Source organism: Cygnus olor, chromosome 4 (assembly GCF_009769625.2).
Source record: "Cygnus olor isolate bCygOlo1 chromosome 4, bCygOlo1.pri.v2, whole genome shotgun sequence".
NCBI classification, from domain to species: Eukaryota; Metazoa; Chordata; class Aves; order Anseriformes; family Anatidae; genus Cygnus; species Cygnus olor.
The window spans coordinates 66,437,503-66,464,441 of record NC_049172.1 but is presented as its reverse complement, the minus strand read 5'-3'; the positions used below and the strand labels follow the sequence as shown (position 1 = coordinate 66,464,441).

At 37.7% G+C, this 26,939-nt stretch overlaps 1 protein-coding gene and 1 long non-coding RNA gene across 22 annotated transcripts in view; one reads left to right on the top strand and one right to left on the bottom strand.

Annotated features, from left to right (window-relative positions):
• Nucleotides 1–26,939, top strand: part of ABLIM2 (actin binding LIM protein family member 2) — a 141,377-nt gene that overhangs the window by 69,084 nt on the left and 45,354 nt on the right. For 19 of the 20 annotated variants that reach the window (XM_040555727.1, XM_040555734.1, XM_040555726.1 and 16 more), the window contains exons 7-9: nt 15,617–15,704; nt 18,997–19,055; nt 22,235–22,312. In XM_040555727.1, the coding sequence (XP_040411661.1) occupies nt 15,617–15,704; nt 18,997–19,055; nt 22,235–22,312 (225 nt within the window). Of the gene's footprint in view, nt 1–3,713; nt 4,021–15,616; nt 15,705–18,996; nt 19,056–22,234; nt 22,313–26,939 lie in introns of those variants that run through there. The other variant, XM_040555744.1, reaches the window with a different exon arrangement.
• LOC121069481 overlaps nt 9,478–26,939 on the bottom strand; it is a 37,423-nt gene continuing 19,961 nt past the window's right edge. Inside the window, exons 1-4 of one of the 2 annotated variants that reach the window (XR_005819449.1) lie at nt 18,603–18,817; nt 16,201–16,367; nt 15,591–15,697; nt 9,478–9,848 (exon numbers count right to left, since the gene is read on the bottom strand). This is a non-coding gene — a long non-coding RNA (uncharacterized LOC121069481). Of the gene's footprint in view, nt 9,849–15,590; nt 15,698–16,200; nt 16,368–18,602; nt 18,818–26,939 lie in introns of those variants that run through there. The other variant, XR_005819450.1, reaches the window with a different exon arrangement.

Sequence of the window (26,939 nt, the reverse complement as noted above, 5' to 3'; positions counted from 1 at the left end):
TGCTGCCATGATAATTCCAGCTGTGCATCTTGAATTCTCCCAAACCTGCTCATTTCCTCTCAAATATCTCTAGTGTTTTTCCTTTACATTTCCACCATGTTTACATGGGCAAGAGATGATAGATAGTGTGATACCTACATGGTGATCAGTCCACTGGCTGGAGAGTTACCACTGGTGCCTCCCGCTGATTTGATTCTCAGCCCTTTACCAATCTGTGATTTCCACCAGCCTTTGGAGCTCTTTGAGGGATCTCACGAAATTCCCATTGAGTTCTTGTGTCAGCAGTGGAGAACAGCCAGATAAGGAGGTAGTGCACACACCTTATTTCATGAGGAAGAGAGATTAAAAGTCGTGACTTAAACAAGCAAATTTGAAAGAACATGGAGACTACATCCATCGCTAACACAGTTGTCATTTGTTGTTTGCCTGTAGCAGACAGATTTATTCAGAAGGCTTGAAGTTGGGGCTGATCTCTTCAGTCTGTCTGGTATCGAACTCAGGGTGTGTTTGTCACTGGCCAGCTTGTTGGGACATTTGTGTACCTCCTGGTCAGGAAGACAGATAAAGGAAAAAAAGAAAAAAAAAGTAGCTGTGGCTGCTTTTCATTGTATGAGGTTTTGGATAGAATTGTGTGGAATCCTGAAACATTTTTCAGTATTTCACTATTTCTTTTTGTGGTCTTGAATATAATCTGGAGATACACAGAAATAATAGGGCAAATTACTGTTAAAGAGAGGAAGAAATCTTGACAGTGATACTTTTTAGCCAGAGGAATAGTCCTCCGGGGAGCTGCTGGAAGCTATCATTTAGATCGTATTAAAACTAGATTGGACAAGGCATTGGAAAATCTACGTTAGGGAACAATTCTGCAATGACAAAGGGTGGGACTATATGACCTAATAGGATTTTTTCCATCTCTGATTTCTGTGATAATGTCAGGAGGACAGCTGCTTCCACAATTATTCTGTGTCCAGATTTTATAATACAGTCTCCCTTTCCAACACTTGTTCATTTTAAGTGTTTATTCAGCAGAAGAGGAAGGGAGAGTCAACTAGTGTGAATTACTGATAACTTATTAAAAATATGGCTGTTTTTGTAGGTTGGCAGCCAAATACAACGATGATTTAGTTATTTAAATTCTTCCTTCAGCCCATTTTCTGAGGGCCAGATCCATTTCATATAGTAAATAGGCTTAAATGCAGGATAGCTGTTTATAATTCCTTTCTTGTGCTTTCTTCCTCTTTAGTCCAAATTGTCTTGCCCTCAGCCTCCCAGGGAACTTGTACTGAAAAAGACACAAAAGGGGCCAAGCAAATGATTTATGGAGACCATAAATTATTCTATAGCTGTAAATAGCAACAATTTTGCTGTTCTTTCTGCAAAAAACCCTTCTTGCCAGTGATTGTATCGATAAGGTTTGGTTTGCTCATGAAAGCCTAAAGAGCACTGTTTAACGCAACATCAGCCCTGTCCCGCTTTCTCCTCTGAACATATATATTGATAAACCTCCCATCTCCCATATATATTGATAAACCTCCCATCTAAAATGGGCAGGAAGAGGTGGCTGGAGTTTGCTTTATAGTTTGACTTAAACTGCGGTGTATCTGAGAGACTTTAGGGAAAAGAAGGCTTTATTCTTTGTGCTATAGCTATCACACATAGCATGTGCCTATGCTGCAGCTCTGTTCCCCATCTAGCAACAGTGGACACCATGTGATAGCACAAAAAATAAACACATTTTAAAATAATAAGCTGTTGATTTTTTTATAACCATTCATTTCCCTTTTGTTGTGTTCTATTCCTCTTCATTCTATTCTATTCCTCTTCATTCTATTCATTCAATCTATTCCTCTCCATTTGGCACTAAAAACATTTTTTCTCTTTTTTTTTTTTTAATATCACAAGCAGTTACTTATTAATTAAAGTCTCAACTTGTGCTAATAAGCATCTCATAAAAATAGACAAAATACGTGTAATTGCTTTGTTATGAAAATATACTGTATTTCACAAGATAATCCAAATGTTGGTACAAACTCTTTTCAGTCCAAAGAATGCTTTCCATTTATTTAGTGAGCTTTTATTGATCTCCTTGTTGTGTTTTGCTCAGAGGGAACAGAGGTGGGTTCCCTACCTCCTAGTCCTTCCCACAGGACAACCTGTGCAAAGGCTTTTGGAAGGCTGATGCGGTGTGTAGAGGTACTGTGTGGCAACCAGCAACTTCTGGTCCTCTTCTGGGAATTGTGGCTGGGTTTCCTTAACCTGTGATAATTAGAAAGTTTATTTCAATTCCAGCACCTTTCTATTTGTATGTGGTCCGTCTACAGTTGCTAATTCTGATAAAGATTGATTTTTAGCTTTTTTGATCTTCTTCCTTTTAATTGATGAAGTCTAAGGAAAATTTATAGAGAACAGTCTTAGTTCCTACCAACTTTTGTTTGCTAAAATGAACAAGCCAAATTCTTCTCTGCTTATAAAACAAGCTTCAGGCTCATGTTGTGATGCTGGTAGACTTTCTCAGTGCCCACGGCCAGCTGGAATTACCATCTTTCAGCATGGATGGACATTGTACTCCAGGTGATGTCTCACCACTACCTTGTGCAGTGATAGTAACTCTTTTCACTGTTTCTAAAGGAAGTACCTTCCCTGGAACATCTCACACTGCATGTGGTGCTTGTATTTTTATTTTTTATTTTTTTTTCTGTGGCTTTGTTACTACTGACAGCCCATAGTAAGATATAACCTGGGGATGTACCTCTTCATCTGCTGTTTCAGCTAATGATTTCCTAGGTTGATAGAGAAAACTTCATATCCAAAATTAATCTCCTGGCGATGTTTTGATGGCAAACTCATTGTAGACTGTGAGGAAATCAGGTGTGCTTAAATAGGCAACTGCAGCAGTTATGGCCAGGCAGAGCTGCCTCTTAGCAGCCTCCATGACCCGTAGTGGTAGCTGATGAACAAGACGATTCTCTGTCACTACTAACTGGTGTTTTGCATTTCATGTGAATAAAAGTTGACAGTGTAAAATGTTGGAGGATGTTCTTTGGAAAGGTCTCTTGGGACTTATTTGCATGCAACCTAATTAACCTAATTGCTACTGTAAGCACTGAGGGATATTTTCAGCTCTTGACTAGACTTTTGTCTACAACTGTCCCCTGATTTACAGCTACATGGCTGTGGCATAAATGTGTCCTACTTGAACTGGTGATAACGGCCATATCATTTGCTAAACATAAAGATGGGTCTAACCGCTATGTCTGACATGGCAGCATGGAAGTCAGTATATGGGGAAGAAAGGGTTAACATTTTGTTGTTTTACATGTATGCTTAAATATATAGAAAATATAATCAATATATTTTTAAATCTATTAATCATAACCGTATGGTGCTTTAAAATGAGGTAACAAATGCAGTAGGCACTAGACAGGACTGAGACTAGAAATGTCAATTATGTATATGTCAATTAAATGGCAATTATACCTCAGTGGCATATTAATTAAAACATGAATCTTTTTCTTTGTAGTTTGTTTTTTTCTTTCCCCTAGGGTTGAGCTGTTTTTTTATTCACATTCCCATCCACTTTGTAAATCAATTGCCTTTCCCTTTGCAAAAGTCTCAGTGTAGCAGAGAGACGAGACTAATTCTTTACAGCAGGGTGTACGAATTTCTGCCTGCAGTGTGGAATAATGGTTCATTCTGAAATGTCTGTTCCCCTGCTGTTTCACTAACAACAAAACCTAGTGATGTGTGAAAGGTACTTCAGCAGCTTATAATACAGGCATTAATACTGAAGCACGCAATAAATGTGACTCCGTCTGTTTGAACAAAATATTTCCTGTAGCATGGACAGCCTTGAGAAGGTTGTCAGAGCAGCAAAAGGATCTAAGTGTCTGTACTGATCCTCACTTAGAAATTGTCCTGCACGCCAGTTTTCTCCATCACGAGAGAAGAAGGAAAACTGTTGGAAAAGATACATCTAAATAAATCAGCATTAGCTCTTGCCAAAGGAAACCATCAAAGGTAGGAAACATTAACTAGCACTTTCAATGACTAGTGTTTGCTAAGGTGCAAGACATTTTGCAGCTTGAGAACCGTCTCTGTTTCGGTGCCACTTGCATTTGTCGGGAGCTGCTGGTTTGCAAAGGCAGGTTAATCATCAGTGCATTGTATCTGAACTTGACTGGGTGAGATGACCTGGGCTTTTTGCTTTGAAACTGCCATCATTGGAATATTACCTACAAGCATATAAATAGCAATGCAACATTTTTAAGCTTAGTTTTTAGCCTTTTCTGTAGCCCAATTACAATGTTTTAGGTTCATTCATCTAATCTGTCTCCCACCCTCATCCTTTCCCTTTTTCAACAGCCTCTTCCCTCCAGGAGATACAGAGCTACTCTTATCTATACTTATTACCAAACTGTTAAAAACTTACAGCTCTTTAGATGTCAAGAAAAACTAGCATATATTAGAAGGAACTGGTTGCAGAATTTTACCCTGTAAGTCATTTTTTGGGGGTTCTTGAGTAAGTGCAAGCAGTGGCATTTCTCAACAGTTTAAGCCTGCTACATTTTTACCAAAGTAAGAGATTCTGCAAACTATTTCTGAATAATACAAATGAGAAGCTCAAAATATGAGGGAAATTGGTTGATACACAGGTAAAACTTACTACGATAGATTATTTTTTTTTTCAATTGCATGCTTTCTTTTATTGGAAGAATGCCTATTGTATGCATGGAAAAGGTCCCTGATAGCATTGCTGCGCAGTTTTGCCTGTGTGGGTTTGTGTGTGATAGAGTTCTAGTGTGTAGTTAGACTCCAGGCTCATGGTTAGACTCCTGAAAGGCAGGTGAGTGATGTCCACTGCTTTTCATTATGCAAAAATGTAGTATCAGTTCACTGAAACTGCCATAATTAATTAATTACATTAGATTATTAATTAGTTTTGAATATCTCAATCAATTAAGACCATTTTGCATCAAAGCAGTGGCTTCAGTATTCACCCTGTACCTCAGATACAAGCAGCATACAGTATGCCAGTTACAATGCCCTTCTGAGCAGTGTTGCTGTGGTGATGCATTATTATCTAGCACTATTTGCCAGCATTTGAATATTTTGACAGTGTGAAATGTTGCAAATTTTGGACATCTTCAGTTCCTCATCCTATTACTTTGCATAATTTCTCTTATCGCTGTTTCTCTTCTGATTCATGCCTCGGGCACACTGTGGTCAGCTAGGCAGCTTCTCTGCTGTTCTCTGTAACACAGCCACAATCCAGTCACCAGCACACAGCCTCCCTCCAGCTCTATCCTGTAACCATGACAGTGGTGTAGCAGTAAGTGCACTTAGTGACAAGTGCCTGTGTTGATAAAGCATCTCCAGTATGCTCTGGCCCATGTGACAATGGTTCTGCGTATCTGCTATTAGCAGGAAAACAGCCTATATGACTTATTTCTTGTATTTCTAAGTTTTTTCCTCCTGCCAATCTTTGGCTTTTTTTTTTTTTATTCAAATCTCTTTTTCACCCCAAAAAAGGAACTTGTGAATTGTACTTTGACCTAAAAATGTGCTCATGAATCTGAAAGCAACACATTACTACTCCCAGGAAGTACTATTAATGTCAATTCTGTATATGACAGTGGCATTTCTGGTCCCAGCTAAATCTGGGGATCCAAAATATCAGCCCTTACTCAGGCACATAATGAGAGACAGCTTCTGTCCTCAGAAGTTTGCAGCCTCGATCACCACAACCGACATGAGAAGAGCTGTGCTGGCTTCATTTGATAAATCATCCTGCCTCTCCAGGGCTGTTCAGTGTTGGTTGTGGCTTCATTCTTCCTGTCTGAAATGGGTGGGTGAAATCCACAGCTGCAAAGTTGAAAAGGAAGGGGAATATGTCTGCAAGCCATCTTTCTCCTTCTTTGCTCTCTCTCCCCTGTCAAGGGATGGCAGAAGTGAGAGCCAGCTGCAGCTTGTCTTGGCCCATAAGTGGGTTTGAAGGAGTGGGAGAGGAAAGTTGAAAAGAAACGAAGGAGGTTGTTGAGCAAATGGAAAACAGAAGGCTCTTCCAGTCTCAGTGGGTGGCAAGAAAAAATTGCAAAGCTAAGTAGAAAAAGACAAGAGATCACTCATTGCATAACAAAAGCAAATGAGTGCAAAATTAGTGATTTTTAGGCGTGTTTGACCTTTTTGGTTCACAAGATCGTATACCAAGTTCTGTAGAAAAATTGCTCTGTTGGCCTTTCTCAGCTTTTGCCTGACTGCGGCAGGGATGAAATTGCTCCTGAGTCAGAACTTGTTTGCAGGTGTCACAGAATGAGATTACAGTTATAACAGTGTTTAGCTTTTTCTATTCTTTCTTTTTCTTAATTATTCCCTTTAGTATTTATTTTTATTATTATTATTAACCTCCCCCCCACACCCAAGCATTAGAAACTTCTACTTTGGAGCACCCAGTCTATAGTAAGTTACTATGATTCTGAGATATATGTCCCTGTTGGTACATTCGATTCTGCATTTTATACCTGGAAGAATAAAAAGTGCGTGGGAGGCAGTAAAAATGACTCAAATGTGGGTGGGAATTCTCAAGGCTCTGCAAAGTACAGGGGGATGAGCCAGAACCAAGACGGTATGAAATAGCCGTACATGTGAGAGAGCTAGAGCTGTAAGTAATGCTGCAGATGCATGTGCTGAACAATTCAAATGACTGTTTATTGGCATCTAATGGGAAGATAAATGAATCCAATAAGGAGAAAGATGAGAAGAATTTATTCAAAACATGACACAACATTTACACTGGTGTAAACCCCATTGAAAACAGTGCACTTGCCCTGGCACGCTGTTGAAATGACTCAGTGGTGAGTCAGGTGCACTGTGACTAAGAGAATTAGTAAAAGTTTTCCTCCACATAATTTTCTTTTTGTCGTGTGGCTGTCACATTTTTCTCTCCTCAGTACTGTTGTATAACATAAGCAATTGATATTTCGCTGAATATCTCTGCATTGTTAATGTTGCCTGTCCCTTCATACTCAGTAGATGACATGACAGCTTTTTACTAATTTAACCATTACTGTATGCACCTGTTACTGTTTAAAGTTTCAGTTTCTTCTATAGAATATGCAAAGTTCTGACTTTGCTATAAATGTGAATGGAGATTTTATCTGGTTACTCCTAAAGCTGGCAACCCAGCACAGTAATATACTGCGGGCAGCAGTGGTTATCTGATTTTTCTGAACATCATCACACTTATTTGATAATGCCCCATAGACTCCAGTTTATAGAGACAGTATAGTCCACATACTGTGCTGCTATGATCACATGCAATGGCAGAGTTATTAGGGTGTGGCTACTGAACAACAGTTGATGGCACGGTGCTGTGCACCCTCTCCCTGGTACTCTTGAGATAAAAGCAGAACAACAATAATAAGCAATAAAAAGTCCTGATTTCAGCCTGGTAGGTGGAATACCTAGGTAGGAATATGTTCTGGGCTAGTTCTGTGCTGTTAGGTCGGTCTGTAATTAAATAATAACTAGTATATTTCTGGGAGCAGGAACTAGAAATTTAGCTCAGCTAGTCAGAGAACTGCATTTACTTACAGAAATTACACATTTGCCTCTATAAATCAATGCAATGGCTGTTTGGGTTCATTAACGTTAAAAAGCTGTATCTTATTTAAAAACTTAATTGAATTTCATAAAGATAAAAATCGGAAGTTCCTTTTTATACCTGTATTTCATTATCAGGTTCCTGTACATTTCTATCACCTGAGGAAAAAAAAAAATAGTTCATTCACATAATAATTTAATTTCCCAGTAAAAACAGTCATTTTAGGAATGAACAAGGAAGTATAAACAAGATGAATTAAATATCAATTAAAGGAGTTTAGCTTTTTAATTTGCGTGCTCTGTAAAAATTCTAAGTGAAGGTAGATATTTCTTAATGCTGAACTTAAAACGATAGATAATGATCTTCCTTTACTGAGTGTTAAGATGTTGCTTTTCTCCCCAGTTCGACTTATATGAATCCATGGAGATAAGTTGAAAACAGTAGTGAATTCATTTATCAAAGAGCTATATCTTGATTTTATGTTCTAATTCAGTGTGATGTACAATGAAGCACATCTTGATTTATTCTTTTGTCTTGTATTAATTTATCTGTGCTTGGAAATACAAATAAGACATCTGGGGTCCTGGTGGACCATCGGCTAAACCGGAGAGCAGTGTGCCCTGACAGCAATTAAGACCAACAGCATACAGAGCAGTTTCAACAGGAGCACCCCCAGTAGACTGAAGATACTCCCTTTCATTCAGCATTTGCTAGACCACATCTAGAATACTGCATTCAGTTCTGTGCCCTCCCATACCAAAAGACACTGAATAGCTGAAATGAGTTCAGTGAAGGGCCACAATGATATCTGGGAGTCTGGAGCACACCTCCTGTGAGTTGAGGCTTAGGGAGATGGTTTGTTCAGCCTGGAGAAAAGAGATGACTTGAGGGTATGCTTGACCTCAAGCATTCCCATAGCTATGATGAGATCCTCAAGAATGTGGAGACAAGCTCCTTACAGAGGTTCATGGTGGGAGAACGGGAAACAATTATGGTAAATTGAAAGAGGGGAAGTTCTCACTAGATAAAAAGCAAAAAAATAATAACTGCAAGGATAACTTAGCATTGGAGCAGCCTGCCACTGCTACTGGCTGTACAGTATCCATCCTCGAAGGTGTTCAAAACCTGACTGGACAAATTCTTGAGCAGAACAGTCTGAATTGAGCATCAACACTGCTTTGAGACGGAGGTTGCATTAGAGGTCTGTTCCAACCTGAATTGTTCAATTATTCTGTGTTGCGCTTCCTGTCTTTAAACTGAATGATGCTTTTGCTATTAGCTGAATTACAAAGTGTAACTGCAGAAGTCTCAGTGACCTTTAATGTAGTCCGCGTTAATGGAAAATACTAATAAAATTGGAGACTAAGTATAGAAAAGAGAAAAAATTATTTTCTAAGTGAAATTTTAAATTTCTGTCCATCGCTACATTACCTAAATAAATTCCCAATTAAGCAGATAGCAGGTGTCAAGCCGTACGTATTAATAAAAGCTTTCATACTTCTCAGCATGAGAAGCTACCTGATGCAAAGGTGTTGTTTGTTGGTATTTTTGTGCTTTATTCTGTTTCCCTTTGCTTGAACAGGTGGTTTTTTGGTGATGACCTGACTCTGTAGAAGATTTGTACCATGGAAAAAGGACTGTAATGAAGAATCCTTTATATGAATCTTTTGTTGACTTGTTTCTGGTTCTCACAACTACAACATGTGTCAGCATAACAGCAGGTTCAGTGTTTTGCAGGCTGATTTCCATTATCTTTGCCCAGAATAGGGTGCAATCAGGACCTCATCTGAACATTTTAGAGTATGAGGATGACAGGATTCAGACCCGTATCAGTAGATGAGACTGCCGCAGTCTAACATTTTTTTTTCCATTTACATGAGCTCATTACTCCCAGTAGTAAAAGAGGTCAGCTACTATTGTGAATTTTGATAATGAGATATATTTTGTTGTTGTTGTTTTAAAGGAGGAATTTCACTGAAAAAATTCATTATAAGGACAGCAACCAAGTAGTTACAAGTTTAATTATTTAACACATTAAAAGATTTTGTCTACTTTCTGTCTTTCCTTTACAGACAACTTTACTAAGTCAATAATGCAGTGAGATGGTATGTACTTATGCTTCACTTGTGAGAGAGTCATCAGAAATCTTGAGTCTTCTTTCTGGTACTTAGTTCACTCTTTGAGCTCTAGGCCACTCTGGTTTAGTCCCTCAAGTGTCAATCCACAAGCAGCTATTGCTCATCACCTGCAGTAAAAAAATGACATCTGTCACACTTCCAATAATGGCACGAGAGGCCAAAATAGCAATGTCATTGTGATAGTTTCAATTACTGTACGTACATTCTTTTATATATTTTACCACTTCATCAATTATTGCAGCCATCGCAGAGGTTTTCACTGAGCTGTCTATGATAATGTAATATCTTTTCCCTGAGAGATGACAGCTAATTTAGAACCCAACTTTTAGTAGTTTAAGTTGTTCTTCCTGGTACAAATTATATCGTATGTTTCCCAGGCATGATGTTCATGCTGTTCTCGGTTCCCTACAGACACTAGGATTACTCCCCTTATTGTCTTCAAATTGTGCTTTAAATTATGTGATTCACGCTTATCACATAAAATTTATTTTTTATCTAGTTCAGTCCCTAAAGGTATGGGAAGTAAGTAAATGCAGTTGTACACGCTTTTTTTTTTTTTTTCAGAGACTTCTGTTCCTAGTGAAACTTGGGTTTGCTTGTTGATGTGCTGTGGGATGGACAGTAACTGCAGTGTTTTGAGTGGAGAGTGTGGATAGTTGTCAGTGGTCTTTATCCAGTGTGAGAACATTTGTTATGTTGATGCTATCCAGAATACTGTGCCTACTGCACAGAAGAGAATTACCATAGGATGCATTCCTTCATACCTAAGAAGAACGAAGTAATTCATAACACTTTTTTTCCTCAGAGTTTAAGGACTGTTTTGATTCAATCTTTAAATTGCACACCAAGACTTTGACTCAGTGATTGTGGAAAGCTGGTGTAGTCACTTGAAAGGAAATTAAATTGTTGGTACTGTACTGTGTTGCTCAGGACACACTTTGCTATTCAGGTTTGAGGAAGTCTCAGTTGCAAATTAATCTTTAAATTGATCTTCATAATAATACTTTCTTCACATCCGAATGCCTGGGCACAAAGACCAGGTGCAGTCTTGAAGGATATGTAGGATACTGAGAAGGAACTCAAATGGTTAAATGGTTACAGTAAATAGGGTTACATCAGGCTAGTGGCCAGTCACTAATGGGGGGTTCTCCAGGGCTCCATTTTAGGGCCAGTTCTCTTCAATGTTTTTATAAATGATTGGACGCAGGACTGAAATGCATACTAAGTAAGTTATGGACCATACTAAATTGGGAGGAGCTGTGGACTCCCTCAAGGGTAGAGAAGCCATGCAGAGACATCTTGACAAATTAGAGATCTGGGCAGTCAACAACTACATGAAGTTTAAAAAGAGCAAGTGCTGGAGTCTACACCTGGGAAGGGGCAACCCTTAATATATGTATAGACTGAGGGATGAGAGGATGGAGAGCAGTCCCCCAGATCTGGGAGCTCTGGTTGATGGTAAGTTAAACATAAATCAGCAGTGTATCCTGGCAGCCAGAAGGGCCAACCGTTACCCTGGGGTGTAACAGGCACAGCACTGCCAGCCAGTCGAGGGAAGGGATTGTCCCACTCTGCCCTGCACTGGTGCGGCCTCACCTCAAGTACTGTTTGCAGTTTGGGGCATCACTGCATAAAGACATAAAACTATTTGAAAGTGTCCAAAGGAGGGCTCCAAAGATGGTGAAGGGTCTAGAGGAGAAGGGTATGATGAGAGGCTAAGGCCCCTTGATTTGTTCAGCCCAGAGCAGAGCAGGCTGAGGGGAGGCCTTGTGGCGGCCTGCAGCTCCCCCATGAGGGGAGCGGAGGGGCAGGCGCTGAGCTCTGCTTTCTGGGGACAGCGACAGGACCTGAGGGAATGGCATGGAGCTGGGACAGGGGAGGATCAGGCTGGGTGTTAAGAAGAGGTTCATCACCCAGAGGGTGGTTGGGCACACAGACAGGCTCCCCAGGGCAGTGGTCACGGTACTGAGCCTGCCAGAGTTCAAGAAGTGTTTGGACAATGCTCTCAGACATATGGGCAGATTTTTGTGTGGTCCTGTGCAGAGCCAGGAGTTGGGCACAATGATCCTTGGAGGTCCCTTCCAACTGGGGATACTCTATGATTCTATGATAATCTACCACTTGAACAACAAGAGATCTCTCAGAGATTGTTGTTGCTTCATCTGTGCTCTGTGTGTGTAGATATTTTATTAAATAAGCAACACTGAGGCAACAATCTGTCAAACTGATCTTTCAAGCTGTGCAAAGAAGAAACTATATGATTATTTTAGCTGCATTAAACTCCCTCACATCAATATAACCAAGAAAATAAAAAATAACAAGGCCATCATTACAACTAAATTGAAAACATAAAACAGTTACTGCCCTAAGCTTATAAGATTTCTGAGTTCTGCTGGAACCAATTGCTCATCTATGAGATGAAGCATCTGAAATAGCCTGAAGAGGGACACCAATGAAAGCCTTTTTGGCAAGTACCCAAATGAGGTTATGGTTTGCATTCAGACCCAACACACCCAGGTCCCATGGTCTAAATGCAATTCATGGTATCTAATGAGTCTAATTGTATAAACCTATTATGGAATATTATTAGTTAATTCCTGCATGAAGTTTGTAACCTCAGATTTAGTTATCACCTCTCATTTACAAAGATGGTGTGATGTTTTAAACACTTAGTGATAAAGAGTCTGGCATGTCTTGTGTTATGTGCTTTGGTTAGAAGAGGGGTATAATAAATTTAGTAAAAGGGGAAGCAAAAAACAATGTCAGCACTAAGAGTTATATGAAAAGTTTGAGTATGTCCTATTTTAATTCATAGGTAATGATACAAAATCAACTGGAATTATTCAGATGTGGGCATCAGCAAATGGATCACTGCACCTTTCTTCCCTTATTTTTCTGTTGTATTTTTCATAAAAAGAGGTCTCTCTGATATTCTACAGGTAGTCAGTATTACTTTCTGTACAGAGTGAATTAAAATGATGTATTTGGTTATGTAGTTATATTTGGGGAACTATATTTTATTCTGTGATGCATCCAGGTTATATGAGAATGTATTCTGACAGTTTATTTTAGCAAAGTAGTAATTGAACTCCCTTAGGTAGTGTTAGCCTGGGAATTATATCAGCTGTGCCAAAGCAATTGAATTATTGAGGTTATACATTGCATTAGCAATGCTTGTGTGATATGAATCTTCCAGGGGAAATTATATTTCATTCCAGCTTAATATTATAAATTTAAGTTCATCTGGTGATAGTTTAATACCCTTCTGTGGCTAAACACCAGCATTCATGCAAGCAATTTTAAACCTCTGAGGTTTAAACCCAATACTGATACTTAATGGCATGATAACTTAAGGTGTTGACATAGTAAATAGTGTTCAACTTCCATTCCTTACGTTGCAGAAATCACTCAGCAGTTTGCACAAATGGTATCATAAAAAAGAAAAGTGAACTAGAACAAAGCTGTTTTCAAAATGGTAATTCTGATGTGATGCGTTGCTCTTCCTTGTTGATGGTTTAAAAAATAGGAACGAGTTTTCAGGTGTGCATGAAGTTTACATTGGTTAAGTTTGAGCAAGTTGGTCTAGTGGAAGGTGTTCCTGCCCATGGCAGGAGGCCTGGAACTAGAGGATCTTTAAGACCCCTTCCAACTCAAACCATTCTATGATTCTGTGGTTCTATGAAGTAGAAACGAGATTTTTTTAACCTAAATTATGCTCCCATATTTCAAATTGCAAATGGCAAAATAGTCCCCAGACCCAGATAATGTTCTTCAGCACAAAAACCTCTGGAGGCTTTGACATTCATTCAATGAAAAAGATTGATAAGCCATCCCTGTAGTAATAGTGTAAAATTTCTAGATTAACAGAAGGTGTAATGCTTTGAGAGCATATTTACATGGTGAAGATAGTGGGACAATACTTGATAGTAATTTGTTAAATGTACACAGAATTCTAGTAGCCCTTTCAACCATCTCCAGGTTAACAGGCTCTGAAACATTCAACATAGACTAAATTTTCATATTTTTAACTCAAGGAGAACTTCTGTTGGAGTCAGACTCAACTTTAGAATTACTTGGTCTCTCTCTTTTTTTTTTTTTTTTTTCATGATGGAAGCCACATTGACCTCAAACCCAAAACCATGAGCCATTCTGTTGCACACAGAATAATGCAGGGTCAAAGAGGGAGAAGATGACAAGATCTGGCTTTTGCTTCCATAGGGGTTTTGAAGAACAAGGGCTGCTGGGAGCACATACAAGAGCTGGCTTTGGGTTGTGGAACCTGACACGGATCTGTTATATGTAGGGACCACGTGAGTTGTGGGTGAGAACTGTGCATAGACGGTTGTATACCTGAAAGGAGGGTATAGTGGGGACAAAGCAAGGCTATTTTCATTGGTGCCTGGTGCTAGGACATGAAGCAATGGGCACAAACAGGAACACAAGAGGTTCCCTCTAAACATCAGAAAGTATTTATTTTCTGTGCAGGTGACCGAGCACTGGCATGAGGTGCCCATGGAGTTTGTGGAATCTCCCTGTTTGGAGATATTCAAAAGCTACCTGGACGCAGGCCTGAGCAACCTGCTCTAGGTGACCATGCTTGAGCACAGGAGCTGGACCAGTTGACCTTCAGAGGTCTCTTCCAACCTAAACCATTCTATTGTTACGTGTATGTGTACACACAGCAGTGCAGGGAGAATGTTTCACACTTCATTGTTTTAACATTTCTGTTTTGTGAGTGTCATCTGAAAGATGGTTCAGGAGGTACATTTGGCGAGATGGGGGAGCAAGGGGTGTCACTTGCCCACTTTACTTACTCAGAAGAGCACAACTCCCTGGATGCTATTTTTGTCACTGGCTCATTGCCTTGTGTTGCTGCTGTCCTTGCCAACAGGAACCAGAGCTAACAAGTTTGCCCACAGTTGACCACAGAACTGAATTTTGGCCAAAAAGTTAACAAAGCTACCAAGCTTTTTTTGGCCAAAAAGTTACCAAGCTACCAAAACGTTTGCTGCATAAATCTCTTGTTCCTGTTCTTCTTTTTTTTTTTTTTTTCGATGTCTCCTCTTGAAAAACACACTGAAATGAGTGGTGAAACAGTTGAAATTAATGGGGTTATAAGATAATTGGAAATTGAAACTTATGAAAATTGATGACCTACTAACCTTTTCTGAGCAAATTTCTGTTCTCATTCCAATAAATGAAAACAGTGATATTAAATTACAAAGATTACTTGGCAAAGCTCCTGGCTTCTCTATGTGAGGAAGTTAGTGCACAGTACCTGGAAGTGTAAGCTCTGAACTCACAGTGCTATTGCCCAGCCACACATCCCTCATGGATGAACTTCAGTACCTGTTACCTGCAAGACACTTCACTTTCAAAGCAGATACAAACATTCCCTGCAGAAGATGGTTCTTGATAAGCATTAAGAGTTTATGTGTAGGGGGGTTGCGAGGAGTGTACAATGAATTGCAAATCCATGCTCAAGGTTATGACCTCCCACCTGCCTTGTGCTGGTAAGTCCTAAGCTACCTTGCATTTGATGCACAGTATGATTGTTTACAGGAAAATGTGTTCTCTATATTGCATTGTTTTTGTTACATAAATTCACAAACTTAACTAGTGCGTGTTAACTTTTTTTACTTTTTTTGTGTATGTGTGTAGGGAAAACCACAATTTCATTTTATAAAGTAAAGTGTCTATAATCAAAAATCAAAAATAAGCATTGTGACTCTAGTAGTTTGTTGAACTAATTAACTCTACTAACTAATTTACTGTAATTAAACATATTCTAGATGATGAAAGAAAAACCCTTCTCATAATGAAACTGCAAAACTGGTCAGTATACTTACTCAACTGTACATTTTTTCCCAAACAGGCGGGAGAAAAACATTATCACCCAACTTGCGCACGATGTGTCAGGTGCGGTCAGATGTTTGCAGAAGGAGAAGAAATGTATCTTCAAGGTAAAATAAACAAACAAGAAAACAAACAAAAAAAAAAGGAAAGTAATAGAACAGTTACACCAGACAGCATGCCCTCTTGTCCATACCTGCTCACATGGCTGAGCTTTATTGTGCATATTCTTACTTCATAACTACCAAAGAAAGTGGAGAATGCAATATGTAGGCTAAGGAAAAGCAAAAACAACAACAGCAACAAAACTTATTTATTCTTATTCACTATTACTTCTCTCTTGATTTAAATCACAGAGCAAGTGGGAATCACAGGAAGAATGAGCAGTAGCAGTTTTTTTTTCATGCAGATGGAAGTGCTTGACAGTGAAGATTATGAACATTTCCATTTACTAGAAAATGTGCTTTTCTGCAGTGATAAGACTTCCACATGAAAGTTAACACACATGCAGGACAGGAGGTTTCCTAAAGCTACCATTCCTGATGTAACACCAATTCTGTACCCACTGTCCATTTACATACAAGGAGAAAGTCTATAGAACCTTACCTGAGTTCTTAGTCAGGCCTAATTACCCTCAGAGAATGGTGATGATGATGCCATGGATCTGAAGCCTATATCAGACAGTGTCTGTACTGGAGACAGCCATGAGCTTGCACAGAAAAAATTCAGTGTTTCTTGTCAGGGAATTTCAGTGGTAATAGGAATGACTTGATCTGTAATTTATTCAGTAATAATAATAATAATATTTAACATAGATATAAGCTAAAATCTGCGTTTCAGATGTAGCAAATTTTAGCTGTACTAAATTGATCAAAGAGAAAAGCTGTATACACAGTTAAATATAGGGTTGGTCACCAGAGAAAATGAAGGCTTTTGCCTACGTTTTTGACTGGGCCTATGTTTTCAAAACAAAATAGAGAAGAGGAACTCAGTAGGATGTGGGAACTGCAAGGTTGGTGTATTATCCCAAAATCACATGCTTGCCCAGGTCTGTATTACAACTTATGCAATTGTCCAGAGTTTTCTAGAAGAGTACTTAGAAATCATTCTTTAAGCTGGAAAAGTTTGACTTTATTTAAAACAAAACAGTGGTCTCAGTAAGATCTAATTAGAATTTAGTACGTTATTCAAAATGACAATTTTATTGTCACTTTGGTTTACAACAAGAACTATCTCATTAAAGGACATAATGATTCTTGCCTGTGCTCATGCGTTGTCTCTCAGGAGCCAGAAAATGCTGTGGTTCTTCCAATTGCAAAGTAGCTTAGCAATGCTAAAACCCCCTGGGAAATCAATATTTTAAAAAAAGATACCAAACTGCAGGTTTGTTTCTAGATTTCAAACTGTCTGAAATTGCCTTGCAGTGAATCCTTTTAAGTTTAGTTTGTTGTAAGGATGGATATTAATTTCTGTCCAGATTTTCAGTTCAATAGCTAAAAAACTATGCTCTGGTCCTACTAACTTGGACCCATCTTATTCACTTTATTTCCTGATACATGAAACATTCCTACCAATTTGTTATCATACGCTTTTTGTCTTCATGTAAAGAGGAGTTTCCATTAGAAACTTTAATGAAAAACTTAACTTTGTTAAGTGTTAACTTCGTGAAAGATCTGTGATTAGTTATTTGAACTGCCTGACCTGATGAGTTAGATAATTAAAAAAAAAATCCTAGGGGTTTATAACATGTTCTTCCTCCTCTTAATAAACTCATGTAAAGTTCCCTTAGGTGTTGCATGTTCCTTAGCAGAAATTGAGTCTTCAATAGACATCCAGCAGATGACTTTGGGGTGAAATGACTTTTTCTTCTATATGAAAAGTTTCCTAGCCTATTTCATGTGACCACAGACAGGAGTAAGTCATTCAAAAAAGTTGATCTAATTACTATTTAGAACTACTTGGAAGATTTACATCAAATTATGTGGCATTTGAGACAAACTCTTTCAGTGGGCAAGCTCAGACCCATTCATAATTGGAACATAAATTAGCATTGAATTTGAAGGTGTTATAAAACCATTTCTTAGTGGTTCAGTCCCTAGAAAACTTCAGTGACTTATTAAACTTAATTTATCCAGTCAGGAATTGCATATAATCTTTTACTGCTTGAGTCTGGGTTCATCTGGATTATTCTTGTGAATTGAATTCTGATGATCTCCATCTGTCTTCTGGGAAATAGACTTTCTGTTTCTATCTTGTTTCCAAAATCTACTGGTGAAACTGCTATCAAACTATCTCCTGGAAAACTATCAAACTGCTGTGAAAACAAAGCATTTCCTATAAATCCTCTTGGTGCTCTCCACCCAGTCTAAACACTAAACATTTATAACAGAAATTCTCAACTTCCCAGTTACTCAGAAAAAACTTGCAGTGCACTGATACTATTTATCTATGTGGAGAAATGCTTTAGCTTGTGTCTTGTCCTATGTCAGCCTGGCATAAACATAAAGGTTCCTTTCTGCTATTAAAATTTGCATGTAATTCTTTATTTTATATAGGTACACACATTCCACTCCTCTGAATATTGAACACAATGAATACTGAATGTTATATTGAACTCTTAAAAGATTTTTTTTCTTTCTGACAAATTCAAAACCATTAGGTTTCTTTTTCACACTTCTGTTGACTTATATCTCTGGAGTTTGTAGTCCTCTATTCAACACATATATGCAGTATAGAATTAGTTTGTTTGTGTATTTTCTGATATTCCCCTAAATTAAAGCAGTTCTTTAATATTTAATTTATATGACACAAATATGTAGTGCAAAGTTAGTACAGTGAAGAATTTAGAAAAAAAAAAAAAAGACTGGATTTTCAGCTAGTTTTAAATGCCACAATGACATTCTACTCCATATTCCATCACTAGGTCCTCCTTAATAAGACCTGGGCCAACCTATTACAAGAATAGAGAACAGGAAATTCTGAGTACGTATAAGGAAATACAAAATTACCACGAGAGTGGAAAATGTTGTCCAGGAGTGCTGTGGATCTCCATCCTTGGAGATGGTCAGAACCCAACTGGGCACAGCCCTGAGCTGCCTTCTGAAATGTGATCTGCTGTGAACAGGAGGTCGGGCTGGAGGAGTTCCAGAGATCCCGTATAATGTTTCTTAGGACACAGGTTTTGATGTTAATTTCACATATTGAAGTCCATGTAGCTTTCTGAAGTGCACCTAGTCTTTAAAATGTATGTGGTCAGTTTTACTGATAATGAGTTGTAGTCATTTTTAGCTTTGAAAGTATCCACAAAATTGTGATGGCAGTCAAATCAGTTAGCATGCTGTATTTTATAAAAGCCTCTTATTTGGTAACTGAATGGAGCAAAACTTTAAACTTACTCTCCAGGTACATCCATCTGGCATCCAGTTTGTAGACAGGCTGCCAAGGCTGAAGAAAAAAACAAGGTAAAAATACCTTATTTTTACACTTTCATACACTTATTTTTACACTTTTAAAATTTTATTCTCTATCCCTCTTTTTTTTTTTTTGGTAGTAGTAGTAATAGATGTAGAGGGAAATATTTGGAATTTTTTCACTACTGGATTTTTAAACTTTAATGACAGAAATCTATTTGGTTAAAGTAGTGTTTTATATTCTGCTTTTACTAGTGATTAAAGGACAATCCTGACCTAAGAGTTATATATATAAGCTTAATAGGAAAAATATGAAAATATGAAGAAATAAAGTTAATTTTTAACTTCTGTCTGATTATGATATAATCAGTGCATGACCTTTTCTCTTTTTATGTGGCTCTGCATTTAAAAGATCAGAGGACTTTCACTTAATTTGTTTTTACAAAAAAAAAGAAAAAGTACCAATTCTCCTTGGAATTTCTTTTTTATTGTTTGTAAAAAGTTGGCAAGCCAGCCACAACTTAATTTAATCTCTGGCTTGAAGTACCTCCTTAAGTTGGATGATTTGTGCATCTGTCTGTGTGCAAAGGGAAGAGGGGGTTGTTCTGGCAACATTAATAATTACAAGGTTAGCAGATGAATAAGCTGCCCTTAGGAAATGAAGAATTAATCTGTAGCTGGGGAAATGATCTCTCTGAAGTGGTGGGACTGAGATGCAACTATCTCATTTAATGCAGAGGCCAACTATGGAGCTTTTCAGTTCTGCTTTTCTCTGATGCTCCAAGTGGTATCCTTGGTATCCTGTTCAAAAAAGCCTTGCTTTGATTCATGAAGGCTTGGACACAAGTCACATGGGACAAGTCAGAACAGGAGGCAGCAGCTATAAAAAGAGTGTTTACAAATCTGGTGTGTTAGCAAGTGCAACTTTGACTAAATTACAGTTTTGAAAAAATCTTTTTTGGGCCTTACCCTGAAGGATCTTGGCTGTAGTTTTTGTACCCATGTGTTAGGGAAGTGATTGCTCTGGCATTCTGTGGCAGGCTCTGAATACCAAGTAAGTGGTGTTTCAGTATATATATATATATATATTAAAAAAAAAAAAAAAAAAAAGGTGTATTGTCAAAATATTTCAGTTTAATAAGTGCTGCTGATTCAGTCTAATAGCATTATGCAGCATTTCAGGCTTCCTAAGGATTTTATTCTGACTGAGTAACTGAAATTGCAGGACTAAAACCCAATGTACTTTATTGAAAGTGTAGTAGTCCTTTTTTTTTTTATCTCCTTCAAAGACAGACAGTGGATACTACTGTACGGGGTTCATACTGGCTGTCTCTTCCCCACCAAGGAAGAGAAAGCATGCTTGTAATATATTGTGTAGAGGCTGACACATGTCATTCATGACACATCTCTCCTGAGTGCTGGGAGTCTGCCCTTTCCCCAGCAGAGGAAGATATCTGTATCTGAAAGTCAGCGGGAGTCTTGCCTAAGTACAAATAAAAACCAGAATGAAACTCAAGGAGTTTTTCCAAGCCTAGTCATTTTTCCTTTTTTGGGGGGTTTTCCTCTCTTCTTTTTTTTTTTCCTGATCATTACATTCATTAATGAAACAAACAAAAAAAGAAGAAAGGATGCTTTTTCAAATTGGGTAGTAAGGGACTTTTCAGTATATCTAGTAAAGCTGGGAATAGGATATACTGGTTGAGCAGTCTTCTGGTCAATCTGTGAAGAGTGTTGTTTCTAAAAAGTCATCTCCCTATGTATTTATACAAATATAAGCACAGCATGTAACTAAAGTAGGTAACAAAGGTAGGAGGAGTAAGTAGCAGCACACTACAAAACTTTGGAGATGGAGTAGAAGGGAAGAAGAAGTGAAAAAGCGTGACAGCAAAAAGAAAAATTTTGGAAGAATGAGTAAACAGAAGAGATAAAGCTGGAAATGGCAGAAGAAATCAAAGTTCATCAAAGTGATGAAGAATATATAGATATATAGATATATTTGTATGATTTATGGAATTTTTACTTTTAGCCATTCTTTCTTGCTACTTCATAATTAAAGAGTTTTCTGTTCCATGTGAAAACATTTAACAATTACAAATAATGTTCCACCCCTCTCTGTAAATGCTATGTTATGAAGTGATCATTGTTTCGCTACTTGGTAAGGGATTGCTGTGTTAAACATTTGTTTTATGGTTCTCTGCCAACAAATTGAATAATATGGGCCTTTCTTCAGATTTTGTTAATACCTGCCATACAGACACTTCTGAGTTAAGGTATATTCACGTATCACTTCTAAAAGCTAGCAAGTATTTCAAGAAAAGATAAGTAGTAGGAAGGGTGCCACCTTGACCTGACAGCTTAATAATGCTAAAAGGGTTTGAGCAGTTGTAACCTCCAGATAAGAAGTGTCTGCATTTGGTGAAATAGGAAATAACAGTCATTCTTAACAAATGGCAAAATTCTTACTTTTTGCAATCAGGGACAGTTTTAGATAGATGGGAAAAAATATTTTATGATAAATTAACATATCTGGGTAAAAATAGGGTATAAAACTCTTAGTAAGATTTGTTTAAACTTCAGTTAAGAATGTCAGGTCTGTTCACTCATTGTTAGTATCATTGTTTCTCACAACCCTTTGTTACTTAGCAATTATATTTACCATCATAAAGGAATCTACCAAAAGCAATAATGATCTGTCACTGAATGCCAGAATGATTGAAAACAGAAAAAAACTAGCTGAATATTGAAATGAATCTCTTACAACTGGAGAGGGCAAAGCTAACCTATTGGTTATCTGATTCAGGATGTTCTGCAGGATGTCATGCCGTTTGCTCTGAGTGAATGACACAGTGCCATGACACGTTCCAGTAGCAATGTGAATTGGTTTGACATTACAACCATAGAGTAAAAATATTGCAAACAAATCATCTTGTGACCCCAGATGCAGTGCTCCTGTAATGTCTCTGATAGTGTCCAAAGGCTGTCCTGGTAGCCTAGGAATGCCCCAGGCCATTCTCTTCTGAAAGGAAGAGAGGAGAGCAAGTTGTATGTAAAATCATTTTGCATTTTCAAAATTATCAATTGGATTAAGTACATTTTTTTTGCAAGTTTTTGATACGCCTGTACATTTTTAGCTAAATATGTCATTTTTAAGTGGTAAACGTTAAATTAAAAGAAATGTCTCTGTCCTGTCTCCCTATTTCCTCTGTTTCACATATCTTCTCCTGCCACAGGAAACAAGGACTTCCTCTGAGAGTATTATTTCTGTACCTGCTTCAAGTACATCAGGTTCCCCAAGCCGTGTGATCTATGTAAGTATTTTACTGTGAAATGCATTCCATGAGATCGGGAAAAAAGCCCATACTTCCTCTTACAGTTTAACATGTATGTAAAGTTAATGTATCCAAACCACTATAGTTGGTGATTCCTCTAAAATGGAATTTACTTACTCATGTTTAAAATGTTTGAATACTGCCTTTACCATAACAGACTTTTGGCAGTTTCTTGTTATTTTTTGTGGTGTATTTATAGCACTTACATTACCACTAGAACTGTTTTGTACCGCAGCAACCAAAATACCACAATGCTTTCTAAAAAGAAAAGTTTAAGTAAACAGTACAGCCCACAGGTAGATTACAAGCTTAGATTTGAATACTACTCGTCTAAATCAAGCCTTTGAGCCTGCCTCTGATTGCTTATGAAAACACTTGTGTATGATTACAGGACTCAGGCCTCTACAAATTCCAGTCCCTAACCTCAGGGCACCTTTGATGTGTTTCTGGTCTAATAAGTGCTAGCTCTGGAGAGCTCAGAGAGTTTAAAATAACTGCACAAATATGATAAAAGCTTATTTGCTGAGTATTTTTTTCAGTACCAGGTGTACCTTAGTTGTAATAATTGCTGTAGATATTGTTCATGAGCAAAGTTTCAAGGCTACCACTTGGTAAGCAATAAATGAAAAAAAAAAATACAGAATTGTGGCATCTGTATAAACATCTCTGTGAGGTCTTCAGTATTCTCAGGACTATTCTTTGTCCTGTCAAAGATTTCTTTGTCCTCAGACAGGTAAGTCTTTTTCACTGAATAGTACCAGAGGGAACTGCTGGAGATGTGATTGACTGTCAGAGAGGTTGTTATACTAAAGTTAAGGAGTTTTATTTACTGCACTGGGACAAGTGAAACAGTGCCTTGAAGCCAACTTGTCTTCTTTCTTCAAACAAAAATAATTTTGAAAGCAATATACCCTTTATATGAGCTACTAGTGTAGGAATTGCCCCTTATCTAAAAGGCCATCAGTGCTTCTGAGTTCTCCTTCCAGTAAAGCTCCATGCTTTTGCATACCAGGGTATATTCCCACTTAAAAAAATGTCATTGCCATGACTGCTATGAAGACAGTTCATTGTGGTACAAGACTATTATCGCGTAAACATTTTCTTTGGCCAGATGGTCTCTATCTCTCCAGCCATGTGCTGCTTCATTGCTTTTATAAATCATAAGCATTCTTCTAAGATTTATGTATTTCTAATGACATTTTTTCTGTTAGATGGTACTGTTTTTCTTGGTGTTTGTGATTATCACTTTAAATATGCTTCATAGGTTGTTAACAGTCAAGGACAAACCTCCATTTTCTTTTTCTGTTTTTTCAAAGGATATCATTAAGTTAGCATACAACTCTAATGCTTGTTACTGTAATATACTTTTTTAGAGGCATCTGGGGCTGTGAAAGAATAAAGTTCTCAACCAAATATGAGCCAATTACGAAAAAGAGATTTCCCAGAGGTGTGCAAGTTCTTGCTATATCTGTCTCTTATATGACTGCTTAATTGTCAGAAGGCCGTGAGATCAATTAAATCCTATTTCAGCTTTTATGAACAGAAAAGTAAGAAGAATCAAAAACATGGTTTTGGACTTCTATATTATCCAAACGATCCTTTGGCTATCTTTTGCATCTGTTTTTTATTATAGGAGTGTTACGACATACAGACATGCTCAAAATTTGTCTCGGGTCCTTTCATGATTGCTTTAGCCAAATCTAAATACATGCTGCCACTGAAAGGAAGGTCCCTCTTACACATGGTCCTGTTCCTCTCCAGCCCTGTCTTCCTGTCTCCTCTTTGGTGCTAGTTGGTACACAGAGGTATGATCAGTCAGATTTGAGACTATTTTCAGCTAGAAGAATAACCCAGGAAAAGCTTTTTTGTTATTATTAGAAAATAACCCATGAAAAAGACCCAGCTGTCTACCATGTTTCTAATGGTAACGGAGATGAGGGAAGGCAGAGCAGAGTGTAAAGCATGTGCAGGACAGGCACTTTCAGCAATAACATGCATTTGTGTAATTAAAACAATTAGTGAAACTGTACATTAACAGCTGTTGAACTCTTTGAAGAACTGTGTTTGACAAAAGAGCATTTTGAGAAACAGTTAAAACTTAGGAACCATGATTCTGTAGTACTTATTCTTTCAAAGCCATCGAGTCTGAGCGACATGATTGTTCTGAACCATCTCATGGGTGATGTGCTTCTGGGTCATGGTTTACTGGTCAGCTAGGGAAAGAGTAAGAACGCATGTTTTAACTAAACCTGAGTGTGGTTCATGCAGAGCCTTTACTAAAACTGTATATCTTTTTTTTTTCCTTCTGTTGATATCAGGCTGTGGTGTATTCTTGCACTGAGAGAGGGCATAGGTTAATGTCCTTTGAAGTTGACAGTCATCTTTCCATTAATTTCAGTGATGGCTGAGCTATATCCATACTGAAGTTTACTCCAGTACAAACATTCCTTCTGACTCACTGCATACCACTTAAAAATCAGTAAATTTCTAAATCACGCCATTAAATAGGGCTTAAGTAGAAGTCCTTTTTTATATTTAGCTAAATTCTAAGTAGATTTAGGAGCTCCCTACAAAGATAAATCTAACCAGAAGGTTTAGTTTAGGTTACAAAAATGTGTTGTACATTCTTATACTGGGAATATAAATCACATTATATTTTCATACAGAAACATATTTGTTATTATACAATTGTAGAAGTACATAGTCCAAATGAAAAAGATACTCTAAACTTAAAGCATGTTTTTAACAGAATCCAAAATACCAGTTATTGAAAAAATGGCTTAAAGACTCTTAGCTGTAATTTGAGTCATCTCTAGAATATTTAAATTCCACTCAAGTATTTGAAAGTAGGTAAAAATAAAATAGAAAACGTAGGCTGAATGCTTGTAGAATGGAGTGTTTAGAAAGCAACTGTATCTCTAAGGCATTTTTTTATCCAAATTTTCCTACGTTTGGGTATTTAGAGCGACATGAATTTTGTAAGTAGGTAAGTTTTACTCTTGATATTTTTGAAGTTTTGTGGGAGGATCCAAAAATGCACTTCTACACAGAGAGATAAGGGCTAAAATTACTGTAATTCACATATTCCCAATTTTGAACTTTTTTGTTTTCACTAGAATAACCTGCACAACCTGGATACCTTTAAAAAGAAATTATCACAGCCCCCCTGGTCTTCCTTGTAAGCTACAGTTCTGCCCAAATTTTTCCTAGAACAGACCTGCCAGACAGGCTTCTGATCTTTGAATGACCTGTCCCTGCATCAGAGGTTGCCACCGGCTTCTCAGCAGGGAGGGATTTATTTTCACTAAGGGGCTCTTTCAGTGGTCTTTAGCTTCTTGAAGTAGATGCAAGAAAAGTGATATCTGTAGAACCCTCTGTCCTCTTTAAGATGCAAGAAAAGTGATATCTGTAGGACATTGTCATCTTTAAGAATCAAATATTTCATTAAAAAACATTTTATCATTAGTTTTGAAGATGAGAGTATGTGTTGGTTATGGTGGCTTCATTCCACTTTCTTAGTTAAGAAAAATCTTCCTCCTTCCCATGTTGCTTATGTTTGTACAATTCATACATTGTTTTAGGAAAAGGGATAAATGAAAGTTGTCATGCTAAACTTCTGTATAATTAAAAGAAAACTTCCCTGAAAAATCTATTGAACTTTTCTTATCTTATACTGAGTAAAGAGATAATCACCACACACATAAATCTTGGATACTTTCATATCTTTTGCATTTGGAAAGCATTATTACAGTTTTACAGCTGATCGTACTGAGAACGGTGAGTTCCCAGAGAAAAGTGAGATTCAGTCATCATTTTGCTGCCAGCAAAGAACTTATCATTCCGTAAAGCCCGAGGTAGGAACTAGACAATTTTGCTGCCCATTTTTCTCCTCTCAGTGTGGCTGGCTTGTCATCATATCTACAAGCCTAGTACATACATGCTGGATACGGTTTTACTGCAAGTTACCATTATCCTAAGGATAATCTGTGAAAATGTGGCTTTTGATAATCATGCTTTTGGAATAAGGATAGCAAGAGGAGAATGGAGAGTGAAACAGCTAGGAAAGAGCAAGCTTTTTTCCTCTGTTGGTTGTGTGAGTCTCCTGAAAGGATTTGAACTTTACTTAAGTGGCATCTGTGATCTTCCAACTGATCCACCACAGCGCAAATCCGTCATCTGCTGGTTTGTGACCTGTAATTAAGGGCTACTTAGAAATAGTCAGGAAAGGAGGTGAAGTTGTGGGATACAGCTGAATGGAAAAAATTAAAGGCCTGACTAATGTTTGTCAGCATCTGGAGAGTATATGTTGGAAATACACATTTGATTATTCACTACTGCTTGTGGTAGGGGAACCCTGCACACCAAAACCACTTTAAAATGAAGGGTGTTTTGCCTGAGAAAGACTTCAATATCTGTCCCACATGTCTCTTTATGCAGCTAACAGTAAGCGGGATATAACCAAGGGAACTGGAATTGTGCCATGCTACTCCTATTAGCTAAATGTGAGTGAAAAAGAAAAGGAGAAAGCACCAGTATCTAATAAGAAAGCAACAGTAATATTTAGCATAGTGTAGTAAATATAAGATACTTAAATTTGCACAAAGAA